General features: G+C 37.5%; 1 protein-coding gene across 5 annotated transcripts in view; it reads left to right on the top strand.

The window, feature by feature from the left end:
- LOC5570171 (ATP-binding cassette sub-family G member 1) overlaps window positions 1-20855 on the top strand; it is a 173358-nt gene that overhangs the window by 130352 nt on the left and 22151 nt on the right. Inside the window, exon 1 of one of the 5 annotated variants that reach the window (XM_021853897.1) lies at window positions 1709-2085. The exons of 3 other annotated variants lie outside the window; for them this stretch is intronic. In XM_021853897.1, coding sequence (XP_021709589.1) covers window positions 1772-2085 — 314 coding nt within the window. In that variant the 5' untranslated portion in view covers window positions 1709-1771. Of the gene's footprint in view, window positions 1-1708; window positions 2086-11509; window positions 11788-20855 lie in introns of those variants that run through there. One more of the 5 variants, XM_001658924.2, reaches the window with a different exon arrangement.

The raw sequence follows: 20855 nt of genomic DNA, 5'->3' as shown, positions 1-20855 counted from the left end.
TGAACAGCTCATGTTGAATATTGGGTGAATAGTCAGAAAATAATTCTGATAGAAATTTCTTTGCTAATACATTACGAGGCTCATGCATAATCTCATCTTGGTATTTTTTAAGAATTTTCTTGAACAAAATCACAGATTTTAATAAGTTGATCGAAAGTATACATTATTTGATGACTTTCCACGGTAATAACTGGAATTTGTCAAAAATGTTGAATGTGACTGATATGCAATTATGGGCAGAAAACTAGTCTTAGTTAAAAGTAGCTTACTTCAAATTTTTATTCTTTTAACTAAAAAATCATTTTTGTTTGAACATAACTTCATGAATACTCATCCGATTCCAGATCTTTTTACATGCTTTTGAAGCTACTTTAGTTGTTTTCACACTTTGTATACAACGAATTAAATTAAATTTTGACTAAGTTGTTTAACAAAAACTACTCAAAAACATGATTTTTTAAATGAAAAAAATATTTTTTTCTGAAATGATAATTATTCTTCGCCAGAAATTACATTTTTACTGTTAAACAAAAAATTATGAAGCATCTTGTTGTAACTTCAAGTTTAAAAATTCAAACATTTTTAAAAATATGTTTACTATAAAGTTTATGAAAAATTGCTTCTAAGAACTTTTTATATGTTTAACAAATAATAAAACCCACTTTCGGCTTAAGTACTAACGATTAACTGACAAAAAATTGATAAATATAATATTTTCCTTTGAATATTCATGTTTTTTAGCTGTTTTTATTGAATAAATAAATCGAAATAGTGTTTGAATAAATTTGTAGTACCCACAATTTGAAACCCACTAAATTTGCTTCAAAAGCATGTAAAAAAGTTGGAATCGATTAGGTATTCATGAAGTTATGGCCAAAAAAAAAATATTTTTTTAGTAAAAAAAGGAAAAATATTGAGAGAGCTACTTTTAACTAAGACTAGTTTTGATTTTAGACAAATTTGATATTCTACAAACTTTTCATAAATATAATTTTTAAATTAATGATGCTAAGAGCTTCAAAATTGGTAAGAAAATTACAAAGTTATGACGACTTCACTGAAGGACGTATTCTGTAACTTGAAAATTTATCTTCAAGTCGCTTGCACCACCTCTAAATCTTAATATTTTTTGCTTAAAATTTGAGGTCTCCTTTTTTATGTGATTTGAATTTAGGAGAGCACACGAATTTTTGGTTTTGAGACATTTCGAAAAATAAGCCGCACCTTAATGGACAGCCTCCTAATTGATCTCATAATACAAAAAGGTTTTGGACTTCTGCAGTCGAATTTTGATTGTTGCAAGCAAAGTGAAAAGTCGCGCAAAAGTGCGTTGAAAACTACCACTTTTTTTAAGCGACCGCACCGACAATTTTCAGCAGACCTGAAATGCACTTTATTTGGCTATGTCTGTAGTCAAAATCAGATTGATGTACTCTAAACATGTACTCTCCAAACATTAATTGCTCCGAATTTCCATGATAGTTTTTAAGCTAAAATAGTAATTTTACCACATATTTTTTCCCATGTGGCCCACAGTGCGGCAGCCCTATGGCCTCTAATTCAATCAACGAGTGCACGATCAAATGTGGATGAGTGCAGGAGAAAAGACAAGAACGACAGAGGCTGAGAAACAGCTGGCGTAGCGTGCGCATAGAATTCGATCAGTCAGCATCCATCAACCTCAACTCCTCGGAGATGGGGCGCTTCCTCTAGTCGACTCGGTACGCTTGTCGCGATCGGTACGCGTCGGACTTTCGCTCCCGCGTTTGCAATGTCCAAAATTATCAAACGGCTGAGTGCCAGCCTGGAGGACGATGATCCTCCCTACGAGGAGCTGGAGAGTGCCCCAACTCCGGTGGCGGCCAAACGGGCTCCTTTGGTGGCGATGAGTTTTCCACCTTCCGGGGCGAGTAGTTTGGACAATTTTGAGGTTTGCCGAGGATCGTCGCCATTGGGGCATTCCTATCAACCGAGCTGTGATAATAGTTTTAATTTGAGTTATTTTAGTAAGACGCGATACGAGGCGCGCCGTGAAGAAAGTCTTGTGGAGGAGGATGAAGATTTGCCGGGTGTGTGGATCAGAAGGTTAGTTGGGAAATGTGTGAAAAACGAACAACTTCACGGGAAAACAAATGTACAATGTCGGAAGATCTGTCCCGATTCGATTCCAAGTAGCAAGAGTTCGATAAGAAAATTGGGTCTATGCCATTTTTATAAAGTATGACAGAACCTAACTTAGGTTAATGATTCCAATCGGCTTCTAGATTTCAAGTATTAAAAAAATGAAAGGCATGAAACTGACCTACGCTTACGACTTGTCTAAACAATGTGTAACATAATAGGTATCAATGAAATGAACACAAAATTCCATTTCGCAAACCGAGGCATTCAAACATTCAATCGTTCGTCGTTCAAACCAGAGGGAGGTCTGGATTTCATTCTCTCACGATATTGTTGTATATAGGTAGGTGGCATGAAATTAAATTTTCAGCGAGGTCAATTGCTAACCCCAACGGCTAATGGGAAGAAAACGCAGCTGTCTGTCCAGTTCTGCCACTGACTGACTGACTAATTTGCGTGTATAGATGTTGGATTGAAAAGAAGCATGGTGAGAATGAAATTATATTGGTCAGTTGAAATCAGTCGACTTATCAAAGTTTCGACAAGGTGCGCGATAGTTGATCATTCACTGCAGTCTTAGTATAAGTTCAGCTCTAAGTTCAAACAATCCAATTTTAAACCAATGGCTCATTGTTTGTTAATATGTTTAGGCACTATTCGATCATTCTAGGCTATATTGCAAAATTTAACCTTAGTAAAGACTTTGTGTCATTTTCGGCCCATTTCAAAACTCAAATAAATTAAACTTGAATTAACATAGCAATTCGTAATTTTGTAACATTTGTTTATAAAAATCCTTAGTTTTCCAAAATAAAAAATATTAAAGGGCCCTTCCATAAAAACTTACAAATTAGGACTTTGTGTCTTTTTGACCCAAAAATTCAGAGTTTTGATAGATTTCAATTCTATTCTTAATTTATTGTTCCTGAAACCCTCCGGAAGATCTGAATTTGGTCACTGTGGCAACTGGGACTGGTATACAATAAAAATCTGAAAAATATATTTATCAATGACGATACGATTAATGATGATCATACTATCACTTATTTTAGCGAAAATTATAAATTTAAGTACATGAAGTTTGGATAGAGACTAAAAATTTGATTCCAGCTATGGTCGATTTTCAAAACGGTCAAAACCATATGCACATTCAAACATGTGAAAATCAAAAAAAAATGTTGCATATCTAAAAGTATAGATATTTGACATAAGTAAATCTGATATGAATTATCTTTATTTATATTGAAAATACCTGTAAAGTTATGAAGTTAGTTTCGTAAAGTTATCCTATGTGTAGAGAGGAACAAACTAACGATATTTTAGAATTTTACTATTTTGTCAAATGTTTCCTAGCAAAGCCAAACAAAATTTTAAACAAAATTTTTGAAGAACATCTAAGAAACAATGTACTTGATCTCACCACATCGAAAGTTTTTTATTGAAACATTCATTACTAGTTGAATTTCAACAAATCACAAAAGTATGGTATGTGCTGGCTAGATAAGAATTGATTTCCTAAAATCAAAAATTTAAATGTAGAAGGTACTTCTACAAACAAATTTGTTTCAAGCAGCATTTAAATGGCCCCAAGAAATAATACAAAAATATTAATTTGTTTGACAAATATTGTGATTTCAAGCGTGTGCTAGAATAAGGGCGCATGTTGCATGATCGATTTCTCTTCATCGATCCTCTCTTCTGTGAATTAAAGTGACAAGATGCAAGTTTGTCAGCATTTTTTCACCTCAAGACGCAAGGTTGCATCGATGCCAAGTGGATGTAAGTACGACTTACGCCCTTATTCTAGCACACGCTTGATTTTCATTATCAAAGTCATACTTATACTTTCTGTGACACCCTATGGCATTTTTTTTAGAGTTCTGTTTGATCTTCCGACCTTGACGCTTGCTCCTGCGCAGAGTTGCTTAATATCAATCACATCAGCTGATGGCTGATGGTCTAAAACTATCAATATCACTTGCGAGCTATCAATATCACTTTGATTTGACAACCAACAGCAGTGATGCGACATCGCACTCTAGATCAAAATCACTGCAGAATGAGTGATCACGTGGTCATTATCCACGCTATTAATGTTTTTCAGTGACCAATACATAGTTTCAATCTATCTGCATCACTGTCGAAAATATCGTACTGATAAATTGCCATTTTATGTGCTTAATTTAAAGCTAAACTTAACCTATCAGTGATATCCATAGTCTATCGCCATCAATGCACTGGTGATGGAGTAGACAGCATGATGTTGATGTGATAGGAAATGATCCGATTTGTATCGCAGTCGGCCTGTACAAATCAGCAAATTTTGAGCATTGATAGTGACATCGAGCAACTCTGCTCCTGCGGGAGCGGGTGACGAGGGCAGGATCAAACATGTCGCGCGTCGCTCGAGTAGTGAAATGAAATAGCGCCGCGGATCGTTAGTAGTGTTTGATCTATTGATCGACTCGCTTGCTTTTGCGTGGGCGAGTGATGAACACTGGTTCGGGGTACAATGCGTTTATCGAATTATATCGCGAATCCGATTAGGCGTGATTATATCATGGATCGCATCACCAACCATTGGTGACTCCCAGATCTTTACCTTATCCCACTAACCCAATATCCTTTCCATGACAACTGTGGAGATGCAGAGGTATACTCGGTCTCTAGTAACAACGGTTGTCTAACTAACAATCTTTCCCTTCCCCGATGACCGTAAGGACGTGGCCGGCGCCGTTATTGACTTTTAAAATTTGAGCTCTCGATTTGTGCACATTGAAGAATGATAAGCTAATCCCAAGCCCCATTCATAAATTCCCTGTGCAACTTCGATTGTTCTGGTCAATCACGGAGTAGCAACTACGAATTGTACGGTCATCTCGTCCTCTTAATGCTACAACTAGATAACTCGAAAATCAAAATTTTGAGATGTGCAACTTTGAAAGTATGACCGTTTAACAAGGTGATGGTTAATCGCAGAGATTATGATTGAAAAATAATCTTTAACTTGTGTATTTTGAATCACACGCTTAAGACCTGTGGATATTTTGCAGATCTAATTAAGAAAAATGTTTTGACATATTGAAGTCAAAAATTTCAAATTTCGAGTTATGTAGTTGTAGCATCAAGGGGACGATATATGCTCATGCTCATGCTCATGCTCACCCTATGGCATTTTTTTTACAAATGTTTCAATGAAAACGATCTCAAAAGTTTATTTAATGATTGCATCTAGATTCTGGAATTACAACGAGTGTTTTCAAAAATCCAGAAATTGATAAAAGGTTTCTGACGAAATTCTCCCATTAATTATTCAAATATTCTACTGGCAAATTTTACAGAATTCCTGCAGAAATTCTTCATCATATTTTATTTCAGTAATTTCATCGATAATTACTTTAAAACAAATTATCAAAATAAGAACTGTGACTAACTAAACATGGAAAATGCAAAGCCCTGTATCTTTTTTCTTAGCTTTATTTCCATCCTTCAAATGTTACTGAAGTTCGAGTATATGTTAAAAAATTATTGTACCATGAAAGAAACTTACTATTTAATTTTTGACTAAACATCGTACCAACCTCTGCCATTAGATTCTCAACATGATTACAATTCAATTCGCAACAACAATACAAGAAAATCTGCCAAACTTTCACCAGCCTTACGTTGCTTTACCTTTCTTGCTGCTCAATGTGCTTCTTGTCAATGTGCTAAAAATGTGTAAAAATAGAGACATTATTACATATAAGCACGAACTGCATTTATTTATATTAAAAAAAAACAAAGTTTCATCAACAAAAAAATCTGTTCCCGATGTTTGTCCAAAAAAAAACAAACTTTTGATGTACCTTTGAATAAATGATTTTCTGTTACTTTATTTTTTTTTCCTTTGGGAATTTCGGGGTTTCGAATTATCGCTCTTGTGGTTGTGTATGTTTTTTAACAACATATTTCGAATAGAACACTAAAAGCCTAGCAATTGCAAAAGGAACCTTTCACGTTTGCTAGGACCACAAAATGTAAAAAGATCTAAACTGTAACCCTATCTGGTAATTAAAGTCATCGGTTTAAATGAATATTAACAAAAAAATTTAAAATTTTTACATTTTTTCTAAAACAATGTGGATGGTTGAATTTTTTTTTTTTGTCATTTTAACGAAATATTTTTCGAATGCTCTTTTTGATCTGTTGTCATGGATGTCATGGAACAAGTCTAAGAAGAGTTTAATTCCCACGCTTGACATATTTTTGAGACTATTACTTATTAAATGGAACAAAAATGGAATTTTACTAATTAGGTTCGTCACAGTCCTTATTGTTAAATTGTATTGTGCCATATGGGAGACACACTTGCTCCATAATGCTGAAAAATAGGTTATTTTTAATGATATTTGAGAAGCTCAACTTTTAGAATTTATTTCCATTTTGAATGACACAGTGCTCATAAAAAGATTTAAAACTACCATTATGATACTAAATTGGTGGATTTGATGAGCGTTGGACAAAGATAGAAATCAAATTGCTTAGGGTAACAAAACTTGCCCCAAATTCCGCTATTCCGAAGCATTTCCGTTTTTGTATCAGAAAAGGCATTCATTGGTTCAATCTCCCTGTTAATAATAAATCATTGAATGACCACTCTGAATATTTTTTGGCCTGGAAGTGCTCATTGAACACTAAGCTGAGAAGCAGGCTTTGTCCCAGTGAGGACGTAATGCCGTAATATTTTTATTTTCTGCATTACGTAAAAAAATAGATGCTGTCTTACCAATAACAATGAATATAATGGACATTAATATAAAATTTTAAAATAATGAAAGAAAAGTGAAAAGGGTCTAAATATCGTAAAAAAAAACGTCGAAAGGAACAAACTGTTGAGAGGTTAGAGCGTTCAAAAATTTCATTCCCTTCCAATTTTCTCCTTTCATCTTTTTGTCCTTTCGACATTTGGTTCCTTCGATATTTTGTCATTTCAACGTCCTCTAAAAGTTGGATATTCTATAACACCCTAAAATTGCTCTAAAAAGGAGGCATTTGCAAGCTTTTATGATGATTTATTTAAAATTACTGTCAACTCTCCCTAACTCGATATTCCGTATCTCGATATCGTGTATGAGAACCATAGTAAAAATTGGTTTTCATGGCTACCCCGATGGTTTCATGGACCGCATTTGCACTAGTTTTGATACCGATACTTTCCTAACTAGATAATCCCATCAATAACGAGTTATCTTGAGTTGAATGTAACTGCTTGTCCCAGATATCTATTTTTTCGTAATAATCTTTGGCATCTGAACTGGCATTAAAATTGTACATCAATATTCCAAATATTTGCTGAGATATTTCATATTATGGTTTGACCCACTATCACCCCCATCGACGGTACTTACCTTTTGATTATGATTCTGAACTTATCTTATGCTGCCCTTCTACGCCTACTTGCTCCATGTTCTATGTAAACCATATGGACCGCGGTACAAATATACGAAGAATGGCAGTAATAATAGTTTACGGAACAAGTTGCAGAATGATGATTTTCAAATCACGAGTCGTAAATTTATCCTACGAAGCTTGACGAGTAAGATAATTACTACGAGTGCTGTAAAAATCGAGTTCTGCAGCGAGTTACGTACAATATTTTTTGCAATTTCGTAGAAAACCACTTGAGGGTATCAGAAACCATATCTGAATGCATCACCATTATATAACAATTTCTGAAATTTGAGGTGTTATCATTTCGAGCCTATTTCGATGAGAAATTGCAAAAAAAAAAATACTTTTCGCAATTTCTCATCGTAATAGGCTGTTTTTCATCACGCCAATCTGTCATGAAACGGCCTACTTTCCTGCACTGAAGTATGCAGTGCGGGAATAGTCATTACGCAACTGAAACCAATGCTGTAATGATTTATTACGCAACGCGTTCTCATTACGCAGCTGTTTTGAGTTGCGTAATAAACCATTACACAACATTTTTTCAGAAATTGTAAGATAATGTGAATGCATTCCGATATGGTTTCTGGTACACTCAAGTGGTCTTCTACGAATTTGCAAAAAAATTTGTACGCAACTAGTTGCAGAACTCGATTTTTACAGCACTGGTCGTAATTATTCAACTCGGAAAGCCTCGTATGATGAATGTACGACTCGTGCTGTAGAAATCATCATTCTGAAACTTGTTGCGTAAACTTCTATGCTGCTTCTCAGCTAAGTGTTCTTATTAGTACTTTCACAGTTATTGACTGAGAGCATTCTGTGCCATTTGAACATTTTTGTACTAGTATAACGTGTAGCAATCTCGAAAATACCCTAAGCTCGCTCAGTGAAGTCGAGAAAATTTCCTTTACGAAAAAACCTCGACAAGCGAGATTTGAACCCACGACCCTCAGCTTGATCTTGCTGAATAGCTGCGCGTTTAACGTTTCGTCAATTTGAACCTCTTTTTAAATATTTCGGTTGATCATTTGAAGCATATTTGTACACAAATAAACGAAGATAGTCAAATATCGAAAAGCGGTGTAAGGCTTGAAGCCCACTGAGCAATTCCACCAAACATGACGATTTTTTTTTTAATTTTATTTTTGTATTTTTTGAATCGCCTGAAAATTTGCATACAGATTCTTTATGATCAAAAATGCCATTATGCACTTTCAGACTGCCATTTTGAACCTCGCCTTATTTTTGAGAAGGGCGTATCGGAAAATGCATGGCAAATCTTTAAAAGACTGTAACTCGAAAACGGTTTGTCCGATCGATTTGAGATCTTCTACAAAGTTGTAGGTATTGCTTAGGACTATATGAAGAAAAATATGCACGGTAAAAAAAAAGTTACAGATTATTTTTTATTTCAAAAACAAAATTTTAAAATCGATTTTCTCCAGAAGCGCAGTTTCGATTTTTTTTATTTTTGGATATGTTTAAGGGGACAACTTATGTGATTTATTGCACAATGTTTCAAAATGGAAGGATTATGGACAAAAAAGTTGTGATTTTTTAAAAAATTACAGATTTTGAAAAAAAAAATCGAAATAGAGGAAAACAATTTTTTATGTGATTATTTGAACGTACAGAAAAATTGCAATCGAAAAGTACTTGAGTAAATTTCTCTAGGTTGTATCAATTTCGAGATATACTCATATTTATATAAAATTTTCAAATAAAAAAAAAGCAAAATAGGCCCTTTTCAAACAGATTTCGTGTTTCTCCATTCCAGAAATATTTTATTTTGATTGAGTGAATCGTAGCTGAATTGTTTATTGTTTGATCAAAACCTATATACTAAAGTATTTAAAAAAGTATGCACGGTAAAAAAAATATCAACGAAATTTTCAAATGAAAATTTGAAGTTCATTGTTCTTAAAAACCGCAAAATTGATGTTTTTAAATTTTGGATATGTTTTTTCTGTACTTTTAAATAATCACATAAAAAATTATTGTTTTCCTCCATTTCGATTTTTTTCAAAATCTGTAATTTTTTTAAAAATCATAACTTTTTTGTCCATAATTCTTCCATTTTGAAACATTGTGCAATAAATCACATAAGTTGTCCCCTAAAACATATCCAAAAATAAAAAAAAAATCGAAACTGCGTATAGTATAGTTTTTTAAAGATTTGCCATGCATTTTCCGATACGCCCTTCTCAAAAATAAGGCGAGGTTCAAAATGGCTGTCTGAAAGTGCATAATGGCATTTTTGATCATAAAGAATCTGTATGCAAATTTTCAGGCGATTCAAAAAATACAAAAATAATCGGGCGTGGAACCGCTCCACTGCTACAGAAAGCCTGTTCGAAGCAATATTTTTCCCAAAAGAGTGCAAGTGATGACAGCAAATGATAGATATCATGTTGCCAACACCGGTCCTCAATCGTGAACCGCGAACGTCAAACTGACCGGTGCAAAAATGTAATTACACCGAAAACCGATTAAAGTATACACAGTACGACACGCCTATCTATTCCCGGTTAATAAAGCACCATTCACAAGTTGTGCCGGCCGCCGAATGCTTCCAGTCATTCTATAATGACGTAATTCGTGACATTCGGTATCCAATGCTTTAAAGGGAATTCCAGCCCATTTCGTATGATAGAGTCGAAAGTGCACGACGACAGTTAAGTGCGAATGTACTTACTTGCGATGATGGCATACTTCCAGAAACGATGATATTGCGAATGATGCGAATTCGTGTCAACTTCTCAGTTTACTTCTAGCTAGAAGTAAACAGAATTCTGAATCAAAATTCTGGCAAAGTAGCGAACCTCAAGGTTGAAAAACTTACCAGAATCTTAATCAACAGCCAATTGAAAAACATTGCACGTGTGTTCGGATTCTTGCAAACATTCGACCAAATAATGGGCTCTTGAGCAAATCGCGCCACAAAAGACCCGTGCCCTCGGCTGGACGGCTGATAACAGATAATCGTGCGTGCGCAGTATGACGCTTATCCCAGGTTCATCGCTCATTTCGGCAACAAACGGAAGGTACAATGTGCGCTGCTGGTAGCACAATTTCGCTTGCAAAAGGTATTGGCGTTGTGCAGCACATTACCAGTAGTAGGGACAATAATCAATCAGCGTTGAGGTCAGGGCAGAGCAGCGCCCGGGCTCGTTCCAAAAAATATTGCGCGATTAATCGCTCAAATCGCTTTCGCATGTACATGCTTCCCACAGTTGTGGAACACATGGCAGCTGATATTTTTCTAACGTACATATAGCAGTTAGTTCTGAAATCTATTTGAAACCTGGATCCAAACTCAAAAGAACAAGCTTTTGATTTTCAAACAAAGCTTCAAGCCAGCCATGTTGTATGCTGTACCAATATGGATCAGCATATATGGTAATACCAGATAGAAAATTCTACAGAGGATTCAAAATAAAATTTTGAAAATAATTCTGAAGTTGCCTCCCTGGTATAGTACTGATGAGTTACATGGAATATCCAATGTTGAAACATTGGAACAAATGTCGAATTATATTATTCGATATTTTAGGCAAAATCGACACCACTTTCTATCGCTACGATATATGCTTTTTATGTAAGGTTAGGTTAAAATCATCGAAAATCGATTTTATTTTCTCATATAAGCATATGAGTTCAATTCATCTGTAAAAATTCTGAACTGCTACGGCAAATGAAATGTAATATGATGTTAACAAAATGTTCATAAATGTTTAGTTTTACCAATTAAGGATGATACTATTGCACAACACAGAAAACCTAGATATAAGAAAATAATTTAATGTTTGGAATGATACTATTAAATAAATAAATAAGTCAAACTGGTTCCTAACTGCGGTGGAACTGTGCAAATCCACCAAACCAGCTGTGTGATGTGATGTGATTGTCTTCGTTGCCAGTAGAATTACGGAATGGTTCCCACTTGTTTTCTCCCCCAATCAGTCGTGTGCCGACAGGCGTCAGAATCGGCCGGTCGCGGTTCCAAAATTCACGTTCACTGGACGACCAGACGACGGTAATTTGCCGCCCGGTATATTCGTGGTTTGCATTATTGATTCGAGAGAGAGAACGAACGGTGCGCAGTTGATAAAACATGTGGCGGATCGATGCAAAACCGATCGAAGCGGGAGATTTGGACGGGAAGCTGCTCGGGGGAAGTGGCTTCAGCTCGGTGCTGCAACTGAACGATCTGCAGAATAACGTGAAAATGTGAGTAGCTGTGATGGTGTTGTTGTGGTTTAAAAATGTGATCAGCGGATCCAAGTGAAATAAAATTTGGACAAACAATCAGATTCATGAAGCGCACAAAGCTGCTTCATCAAGATTCATCGGTTAATGCACTATGTGCTATTTTGGTCCACGAATTTATATGCATTGCATTTGAATGAGTGAGAATCTTCGATAGATTGAAATTTTTAAAGAAAATCTAAAATCTTGACTAAGAGTTGTTGTTGAGCGCTTCCATAGTTATAAACTGAGAACTTTCTTTGCCAAAGTTGCCATTTTCGCATTCGTATATCGAGTGGCAGGTACGATGATACATTATCCTCAGGGAAGTCAAGGAAATTTCCATTACGAAAAGATCCTGGACCGACCGGGAATCGAACCCAGACACCTTCAGCATGGCTTTGCTTTGTAGCCGTGGAATCTAAGCACTCGGCTAAAGAAGGCCCCTCTACTATGGACCGATGCACGAGTTCACTAATTTGACGTTTGAGCGGTGTCGAATTCACTTGTTGCCATCAACCCCCCCGCGAAGTGACAGATAACGCAATTTTCACGTACCTACTTTCAACGTAAACAATCCATCCACCGCTGCCGGCACAATTTTTCATTATGGCAGATCGGAATTTTGTTTCGTTGTTGACGGGTGCAAAACAACGAATGGAATGAAATGAAATAAGGGCGAGTCTGATATTTTCGTCTGCCAATGGAAATAAATTTAATAAAATCACCAAGTTTAAGCACCAAATGAACTTAAGAGCGTACCAATTCGTTCGGTGAACAGATTAAATGACGTGTTAGTGCTTTGTTTTGCGGGAAAGTAATCCATAAGAAATTACTTACAATACAGCCTAACTGATTTGTGGATCGCTTTTATGCCCTCAAAAGAAAGCGCTGGCCGTAACATAAAATAAAATAAAATATTGTGGGCCTCGTGGCCGTGCGGTAATGGCCGCCAAAAGTTAGCTTACTTTCTGGTAGGGATCCAACATATTGACGTTTGGCTTTGGATCGGTCAATTGACTTGTCCACCGGTGTGATAAATTCATTCGGTTAAAGAATTTTGACACTTTAGCGGGTCACGTAGATGCTTCCCACGTGTTTCGGTCAAGTGTAAAAATTCTTGGACTGAGTGCACCGGTGGATAAGTCCATATCAAGCGACCCAAGTCAAACGCCAGATCACTAGATCCCTTTTTGTAAAAGTGGGCTAATTTTTGGTGATATTAGCGTTCGTAAAAGCGGGATACTTCATCCAATAAGCTTATATGATTGAAACTTAGACATCTGGTGGTGAATATGAGAAAAAAGTGTACAAATCCGCAAAAGAAAATGTACTGCGAGTTGATATGATCTCAGATTGATTTCAAGCTTATAACAGTCAATTTCCCATAAAATAATGATTATCGCAAATATCTAAGGGATGATTCAAATATTACGTAACGAAGAAATTTGCCAATTTAAACCCCCTCTCTCCCTGAAGTAACAGGTTTTATATGGAAAATTTCAATTTATTGTATAGCGTTAGCGTAGTTACGGTATACTTCGTAGATTGGATACTAGCAACATTCATGTTTCTTTTTAATAATCTCATTAAGACTACTTTCAAGAACAAGGCAGGGGAGTATACCTTGTTCAAATCATAAACAAGAATACTAAAAGCATGAATATCGCTATTCCCGGCCACGCCCATCTTTACCGTAACTTGAGATAGGGGAAGGAAATGTTGATGTAGCACTTACTTAATGAGAGGCCACCGACTCAGCGACACCCTCATAAGTGCTACGGAGTTGGAGGTTGGGGAAGGTATATTGTCAGGATTCGCCTAGAAAGCTGGCGATAGACCATAAATATTTGTTGTTTAAGCGTTTTCAAATTAATCTTTTGAATGCCGGCAATCAAAAGAGAAAACAATAGCTTATTTATAGTATAAATAGTATTTCGCGAAATGCTTGTCGATTGTGCAGTAATATTTTTGCTCAATAACCAGTAAAAAGCAAAACCGATCCCTCCAGGGTCATCGGATTGTATAAAATAACGATACGCGTAAAAAAATCACGTCTATTGAAAAACTGTACTATGCCCATTGAAAAACTGTACTGGGTGGTAATGTATTTTTAGATATTCGAAAAACGAAAGGAAGCGCGTTCGAACTAAACACCCTAGGATAACACAGTCCGTTTTTCTGCTCAAAATTATACGAAAAGCAGAATCGATCCCTCCAGGGTCGTCGAACGGTTAAAAAGCATCCACAACCGATTGTTAGTTGCGTAACACCCGCCCGGACAGAATGCGCAATCTGAACATAATTATCAAACTCCGAAAATAACATTTTCCGTTCAAGAAACGATCAGAAGTTCCACGTCGCGGACAAAAACGATCCGGAAGGCTCACAAAAGAAAAAGTATCATACTGGAACAAACTCACCGGATTGATTCTCTAAATTTATGTGATGCCTGTCACTTCCGGATGGTTCGGTGAACTTAGGGCAGCCAAAAACCAACAGTACTGAGGACACAAATCAAACAAATCACTTTTTCATTTTCACTTTTCACTATTCCATTTCTGAATGTAAAAACTGTCCTGCTTGGGCTTCACAAAGCACTACCCAGCAAGACGCTCCAAAACAGCTTAGCTTAGCTTAGCTTAGCTTAGACTGACTACACATATCAATGGTTGCTATTCCGTGATTGACCGAAGTCAGTGAAAATGCACAAAGAATCAACTAGAAGTTCGGCTGGGATTGGCCATAATCTTCTTCAGTGTGCATAATTCAGTGCCTCTATTTATACAAGGTCAATAACGGCGCCGGCCACGTCCTTGCAGTCAGGTGGGATTGGAGGAAGGAATGTTAGTGTGTAACCTTTGCTATATGGAGACCGTGTTTACCTCTGCATCTCCACAAAGGTTACTGGGAGGGATGTTTGTTAATGGGAAGGATCGTTGGGTCACAGGATTCACTTTGATAAGCGATTAGACCATGATAAATTATTTGACGCGAGCTAAGGATCGAACACTACCAACCTGCTTCGCGAACCGCGCCACTAATAAATCATGCCACGCGAGCGACGCGCGACACGATTGATCCTGCTCACATCACCTGCCCCCGCAGGAGCAAGCGACGCGAGCAAAGGATCAAACACTACTAACCTGCTTCGCGAACCGCGTCACTAATAGATCATGCCACGCGAGCGTCGCGCGACACGATTGATCCTGCTCACATCACCCGCCCCCGCAGGAGCAAGCGACGCGAGCAAAGGATCAAACACTACTAACCTGCTTCGCGATCCGCGCCACTAATCTCAAGGTCGAAGGATCAAACACTACTAACGAACCGATCACTTTTTCACTACTTCACTACCGACGCGCGACATGTTTGATCCTGCCCTCATCGCGCGCCCCCGCAGGAGCAAGCGTCAAGGTCGAAGGATCAAACACTACTAACGAACCGATCACTTTTTCACTACTTCACTACCGACGCGCGACATGTTTGATCCTGCCCTCATCGCGCGCCCCCGCAGGAGCAAGCGTCAAGGTCGAAGGATCAAACACTACTCCCCAGCAAGACGCTCCAAAACAGGAAAAAAAATCTCCGGCGACGAAAACATGCGCGAAACCGTGAGCTAAATCTATCGGACGACGCAAAACCGAACTGTCCTGCTTGGGCTTTACGAAGCACTCTGAAAATTTCAATTTATTGTATGGACCGAAACACTACAAAATATCCCTTACCTCCCCTTGTTGTGTTACGTAATATTTGAACGATCCCTCACAAATTTGTCTTGCTTTGGATTGCCAAGTGGTCAAAAAATAATTTCGTAAACAAAGGAACGGTTACTATAAGCAACTTACAGCATGCGGACCACATCACACCACTATTCAAAACTCGCTCGTGGGCCATACAAAATCATCCCGATGACCGTACAAATCCTTTTAGAGAATCGCTATTTGGTGATCACTCGTTTATAATGATGTTATAAATGCCAAATAAAAAATGTAAAACTTTTTTATGTACATCAAGCATAACTAGAAAGTTTACGCCCTATTTTGAGCACACTCCATGATTTTATTGAGTTTGACAGTACCACGGACCAAAATTTTTCGGTACATTGACGTTGTACTGCAGCTGTCATGATGCTCCCGGGTTGGTTGCCATGGACACGTAAATAACACGGCACCACTCAAACGTCAGATAGTGAACACGTGCATCGGTCCATGGACCTATGCACGGGTTCACTATTTGACGTTTTAGCAGTGCCGTGTTATTTATGGGACCATGGCAACCAGTGAATTCGGCACCGCTCAAACGTCAAATTAGTGAACTCGTGCATTAATCCATGGACCGATGCACGAGTTCACTATTTGACGTTTGAGCGGTGCCGTGTTATTTATGGGACCATGGCAACCAGTGAATTCGGCACCGCTCAAACGTCAAATTAGTGAACTCGTGCATTGGTCCATATAAAGCTCCTTCATTTTTTTTTCTATTTTTCAAAGGTAGTGATATCAAAGAACAGCTCGAAAACAACCGTTTACTCCTCAATGAGTTGCAAATGTTCATATTTTGTTTGTTTGTTACACTGCACATCAGGTCATTAAATCATCATGCTTGTTATAAAGATCGCCTTTTTATCATCATCAGCTCCCGAATATATTTAAAAACCATCATAAATTTGCTTGCGATATTCAACTTCAAATTTATACGCAAATTCTTCTTCTTCTTTCTGGCGTTACGTCCCAACTGGGACAAAGCCTGCTTCTCAGATTAGTGTTCTTATGAGCACTTCCACAGTTATTAACTGAGAGCTTTCTTTGCCGATTGACCATTTTTGCATGTGTATATCGTATGGCAGGTACGATGATACTCTATGCCCTGGGAGTCGAGAGAATTTCCTTTACGAAAAGATCCTCGACCAGTGGGATTTGAACCCACGACCCTCAGCATGGTCATGCTAAATAGCTGCGCGTTTACCTTCAAAAATTAGCCAATGTCAAATAATTAGCCTTTTTGGACGTTTTGAGGGATAATTGTACTTTTGACCAGCATTTGTAAGTGGTTCACCAAACTTTTGAGATTAAAAAAATGGAATCAAAAAATGAGCTTATTGTCAGTGTGGTTTTCTACTGATTTCCTCAGAATTTCTTCTTTATAAAACAAATTTAAATTCAAATCTCTTTAAAATAAATTAAACTCATTAAAAAACTAGAAACTAGGAAGCTCATTCAATTATCACTATTAAGGTGAAGATGCATCGAAACCAAACCTATATTTTCAAAAGCACAAATGTAGAGAACTTAACAGCCGTTTAAGCTGAAAACTTATTCGATTGGTCACCACCAGCGAGTGACCAATCGATTAAGTTTTCAGCTTAAACCGCTGTCTGATTCTCTAGCTTTGTACTATTGAAAATTTGAAAATTTGGCTTCGCTGCATCTTTACCTTAAATAAGGCCTGTTCATTTAAGAAAGTGGACACGTATTTTTTACAGTAAACTGTTTGTTTTCGAACAAATTCTTGAAAAAATCGATGGAGCTTGCTTCTCTTCCATCCTTCTTAAGATGTCGTTTGATTATTGCCCAATATGTTTCAATGGGGCGTAGTTTTGAGCAATTTGATGGATTCGATCATTTTTCTACAAATTCGACTTTTTCCTTCTTGAGCATCTCCAAAGTAGCTGAAGCATAGTGAGCCGATGCTAAGTCTGGCAAAAACAATGCTTTCAGTAGATAGGCAGAAGCAATTTTTTAATGCATTCAGTTCTGTAATTTTCGCTGTTGATTGAACCCGTCGTGAAATATGTAGTATTTTCATACTGCAGGAGCAAATTGCTTGCCATAACAAATCATTTTTTTGGGGCCCAGATAGCCGTAGCGGTAAACGCGCAGCTATTCAGCATGACCAAGCTGAGGGTCGTGGGTTCGAATCCCACCGGTCGAGGATCTTTTCGGGTTGGAAATTTTCTCGACTTCCCAGGGCATAGAGTATCTTCGTACCTGCCACACGATATGCGCATGCAAAAATGGTCATTGGCATAGTAAGCTCTCAGTGAATAACTGTGGAAGTGCTCATAAGAACACTAAGCTGAGAAGCAGGCTCTGTCCCAGTGGGGACGTAACGCCAGAAAGAAGAAGAAGAACAAATCATTTTTCCCAAATTTTTCTGTTGGGATGTATCGTACGTCGTCAGGAATATCTGTTTTGACCAAAGCGTTGAAAAAATTCAATTTGGACACTTCGCGATTTTAGCCAAATCTCGGAACGACAGTTTTTCTGTACACCATTTGTGCAGAAAAAAATTGCGAGTCGCCATGTCAATTCGACCGATCGCTTGGAATTTATAATTTTTTTATGTCAACTTTTGTCTGCTGTCAAAATAAACACTTGGGTACACACTGAAACGAAATTTTATTTGTTTTTATGGAATTTTCACACCAAAATGTTAATATTTAGGTGTCCACTTACTTAAATGATCAGTCCTTAGTCTAACATTGTAAAGCTCACGTTTTTTTTTTTTTTTTTTTTTTGAAAAAATCATCAAAAACAAAATGGCGGTCAAAGAATTTTATGTGGGGAATGTCGGTCCCCCAAGGAACATCTAAATATCTTCAATACCATATGACCACCATATCGAATCTCGTCGCCGGTACCAGTTTCAATTTACCCACATATCACGTTGTTTTCGGCGGAAAACGATGTTTACGTGAGGAAACGAAAAAGGCTCCATCCTATTACCCCGAATGGGTCATTACCCTGAACGCCACTACCCCGAATGAGCCATTACCCCGAATAGTATGAGACACAGTGAAGTATCTTGTTTTGCGGGCAAAAATACCTTCCTAATGAAAACTGGTAATTATAGGCGAGTTAAATTCGTCGGTAAAATGTTCATCATATATTTTCCCTTCTTTTATATGTCAGCTATTCTTTCGAAATATCTTGTTGGCAACTATCTTCCTCTCATTCTTTTGAGGCGGTGCCTGTTTATCAGCTCAGTGGGCACTTTCGTAGTTCAAGTGTTCATTCACTAATTTCATACTGCCAAATTTGCCATTTTTGACACCTCGTACCATTTTTGTATGGAAATTCTACATATCGTGTATGGGCTGTAACATTGGGAAAACAACCACCCACAACAGCGTTATAAAATGTTTGATTGGGCTTTTAATAAAATAAGCCTTTTATTGACTTTCTTTGTCAATTTACCATCTATGCCTCTATGCCCAGGGAAGCAAAGGAAATGTAAAATGCATAAGATCCGCCGTCGGAGAAATTCGATCCCATATCCCTCAATATGGTCTTGGCGAACAGCTGCGTTTTCACCGGTATTTGAACTTCTTGGTGGTGCTCATATTTGAATTTTGTTTTTAACAAATATTTTTTGTTCTTATGAAAGTTGTGCCATAACATCACGTTGTTACAGCGATTATTCACATCATTGCTGCAAACATTTCACCATAAATTTGCCCTTCTTTCTTAAATGGGCTGTTCATTCAAGTTTTCGTTGGATAATCTAGTCACTAATATTTCCACATGGAATTGCTTTTTTTTTAAAGAATGTATCCTGAAGGCATTCGAATTATAGCAGGATTTACTTTTCCTGCTATAATTCAAATCAGAAATTTTTCCTTTCTTTTATCTTCTTGTATTAAAACAGACAGATCTCTTATATTTTTGCCATCATCATTTTTCCATTGTCTCAAATAAAAAAATATATATATTTTTTGTGGTTATCTCTTCGAAATTCAAATTAATGATCCCACAAACATGTACAAGTGTATTAACGTTTCCTTGCTATAGCGGAACGGTTGTCTATTAGATTGGTCTTTAAGCGGGTTCCATAGAACAGCACTTGCAGCGACTATCGCAGGGTGATCTTCCATTACCATCGTTTATGAAACAAAATCTTTAATAAGATCTTAATGTAAGTAGCCCGACACCTATAAAAATGAGTAAAGGAAGTGGGTTCCGACGTCCAATAAAGTACTTTACTACATTCCCATTTTGTGGGTTCTATAGCTATCCTTTTCATAATAAATTCACCCTTCTTTTCAAAATAGGCTGTTCTTCAGAGCATTGCAATGTGGCTGTGTGAATCTCACCAAAATTAGAGGACAAATCAAACCAAAACTTTGTTTGCAATTGCAAATTATATGTAATGTTTAGCTTTTCGGTAGTTGTTAAACTTCCACTCGGCTGGTTGGCCGTAAACCACGATTCATAATTAAAACAAGTACAAAACTTTGTATTTAAAAAATATTTGCCGAAAAACTCGCTGCTTTTTATCTTTTATAATTTGAATAATTATAAACCAAATTCATGTTGAACCAAATTCATGAAATACTCATAAGGAATCGTAAAATTATCCCCCCACTTTCTTACTAGAATAAGTCTCATAATGTTATGCATTCGGGGTAATGGCGTTCGGGGTAAGTTCGGGGTAGTGGTATTCGGGGTAGTGTCATAAAGTCCATTTACATACTTACTTTACTTTTGCTGGCTCTACGTCCTTCAAGACATGACCTGCGCCACAATATTACGCCAACTAACTCGGTCCATGGCTGCTAACCTCCAATTCCTCGATCGCCCCACACTTCCAAGATCCTGCTCCACTTGGTCAAACCACCTAGCTCGTTGCGCTCCCCTTCGTCTTGTACCGGCCGGATTTGAGTTGAACACCATTTTTGCGGGATTGTTGTCCGGCATTCTCACAACGTGTCCCGCCCATCGTACCCTTCCAGCTTTGGCGACTTTCGTGATACTGGGTTCACCGTAGAGTTGCGCAAGGTCGTGGTTCATTCTTCTTCTCCATACGCCGTTCTCACATACTCCGCCGAAGATCGTCCTAAGCACACGTCGTTCAAAAACTCCTAGCGCTTGCAGGTCCTCTTCGAGTATTGTCCACGTCTCATGCCCGTAGAGGACTACCGGTCTTATTAGAGTCTTATACATGGTCGTCACGCGTCTGCCTATGCGAACTCTATCGCGCTCGGTTCCTCCAGCCAGCAGATATTTCGTCTTCGTCGTATTTACCTTCAATCCCGATCTGCTTCACGT

This window comes from Aedes aegypti, chromosome 3 (genome assembly GCF_002204515.2).
Source record: "Aedes aegypti strain LVP_AGWG chromosome 3, AaegL5.0 Primary Assembly, whole genome shotgun sequence".
NCBI lineage: Eukaryota > Metazoa > Arthropoda > Insecta > Diptera > Culicidae > Aedes > Aedes aegypti.
Note: the sequence above shows the minus strand (reverse complement) of the source record. Positions and strands in the feature narration are given on the sequence as shown.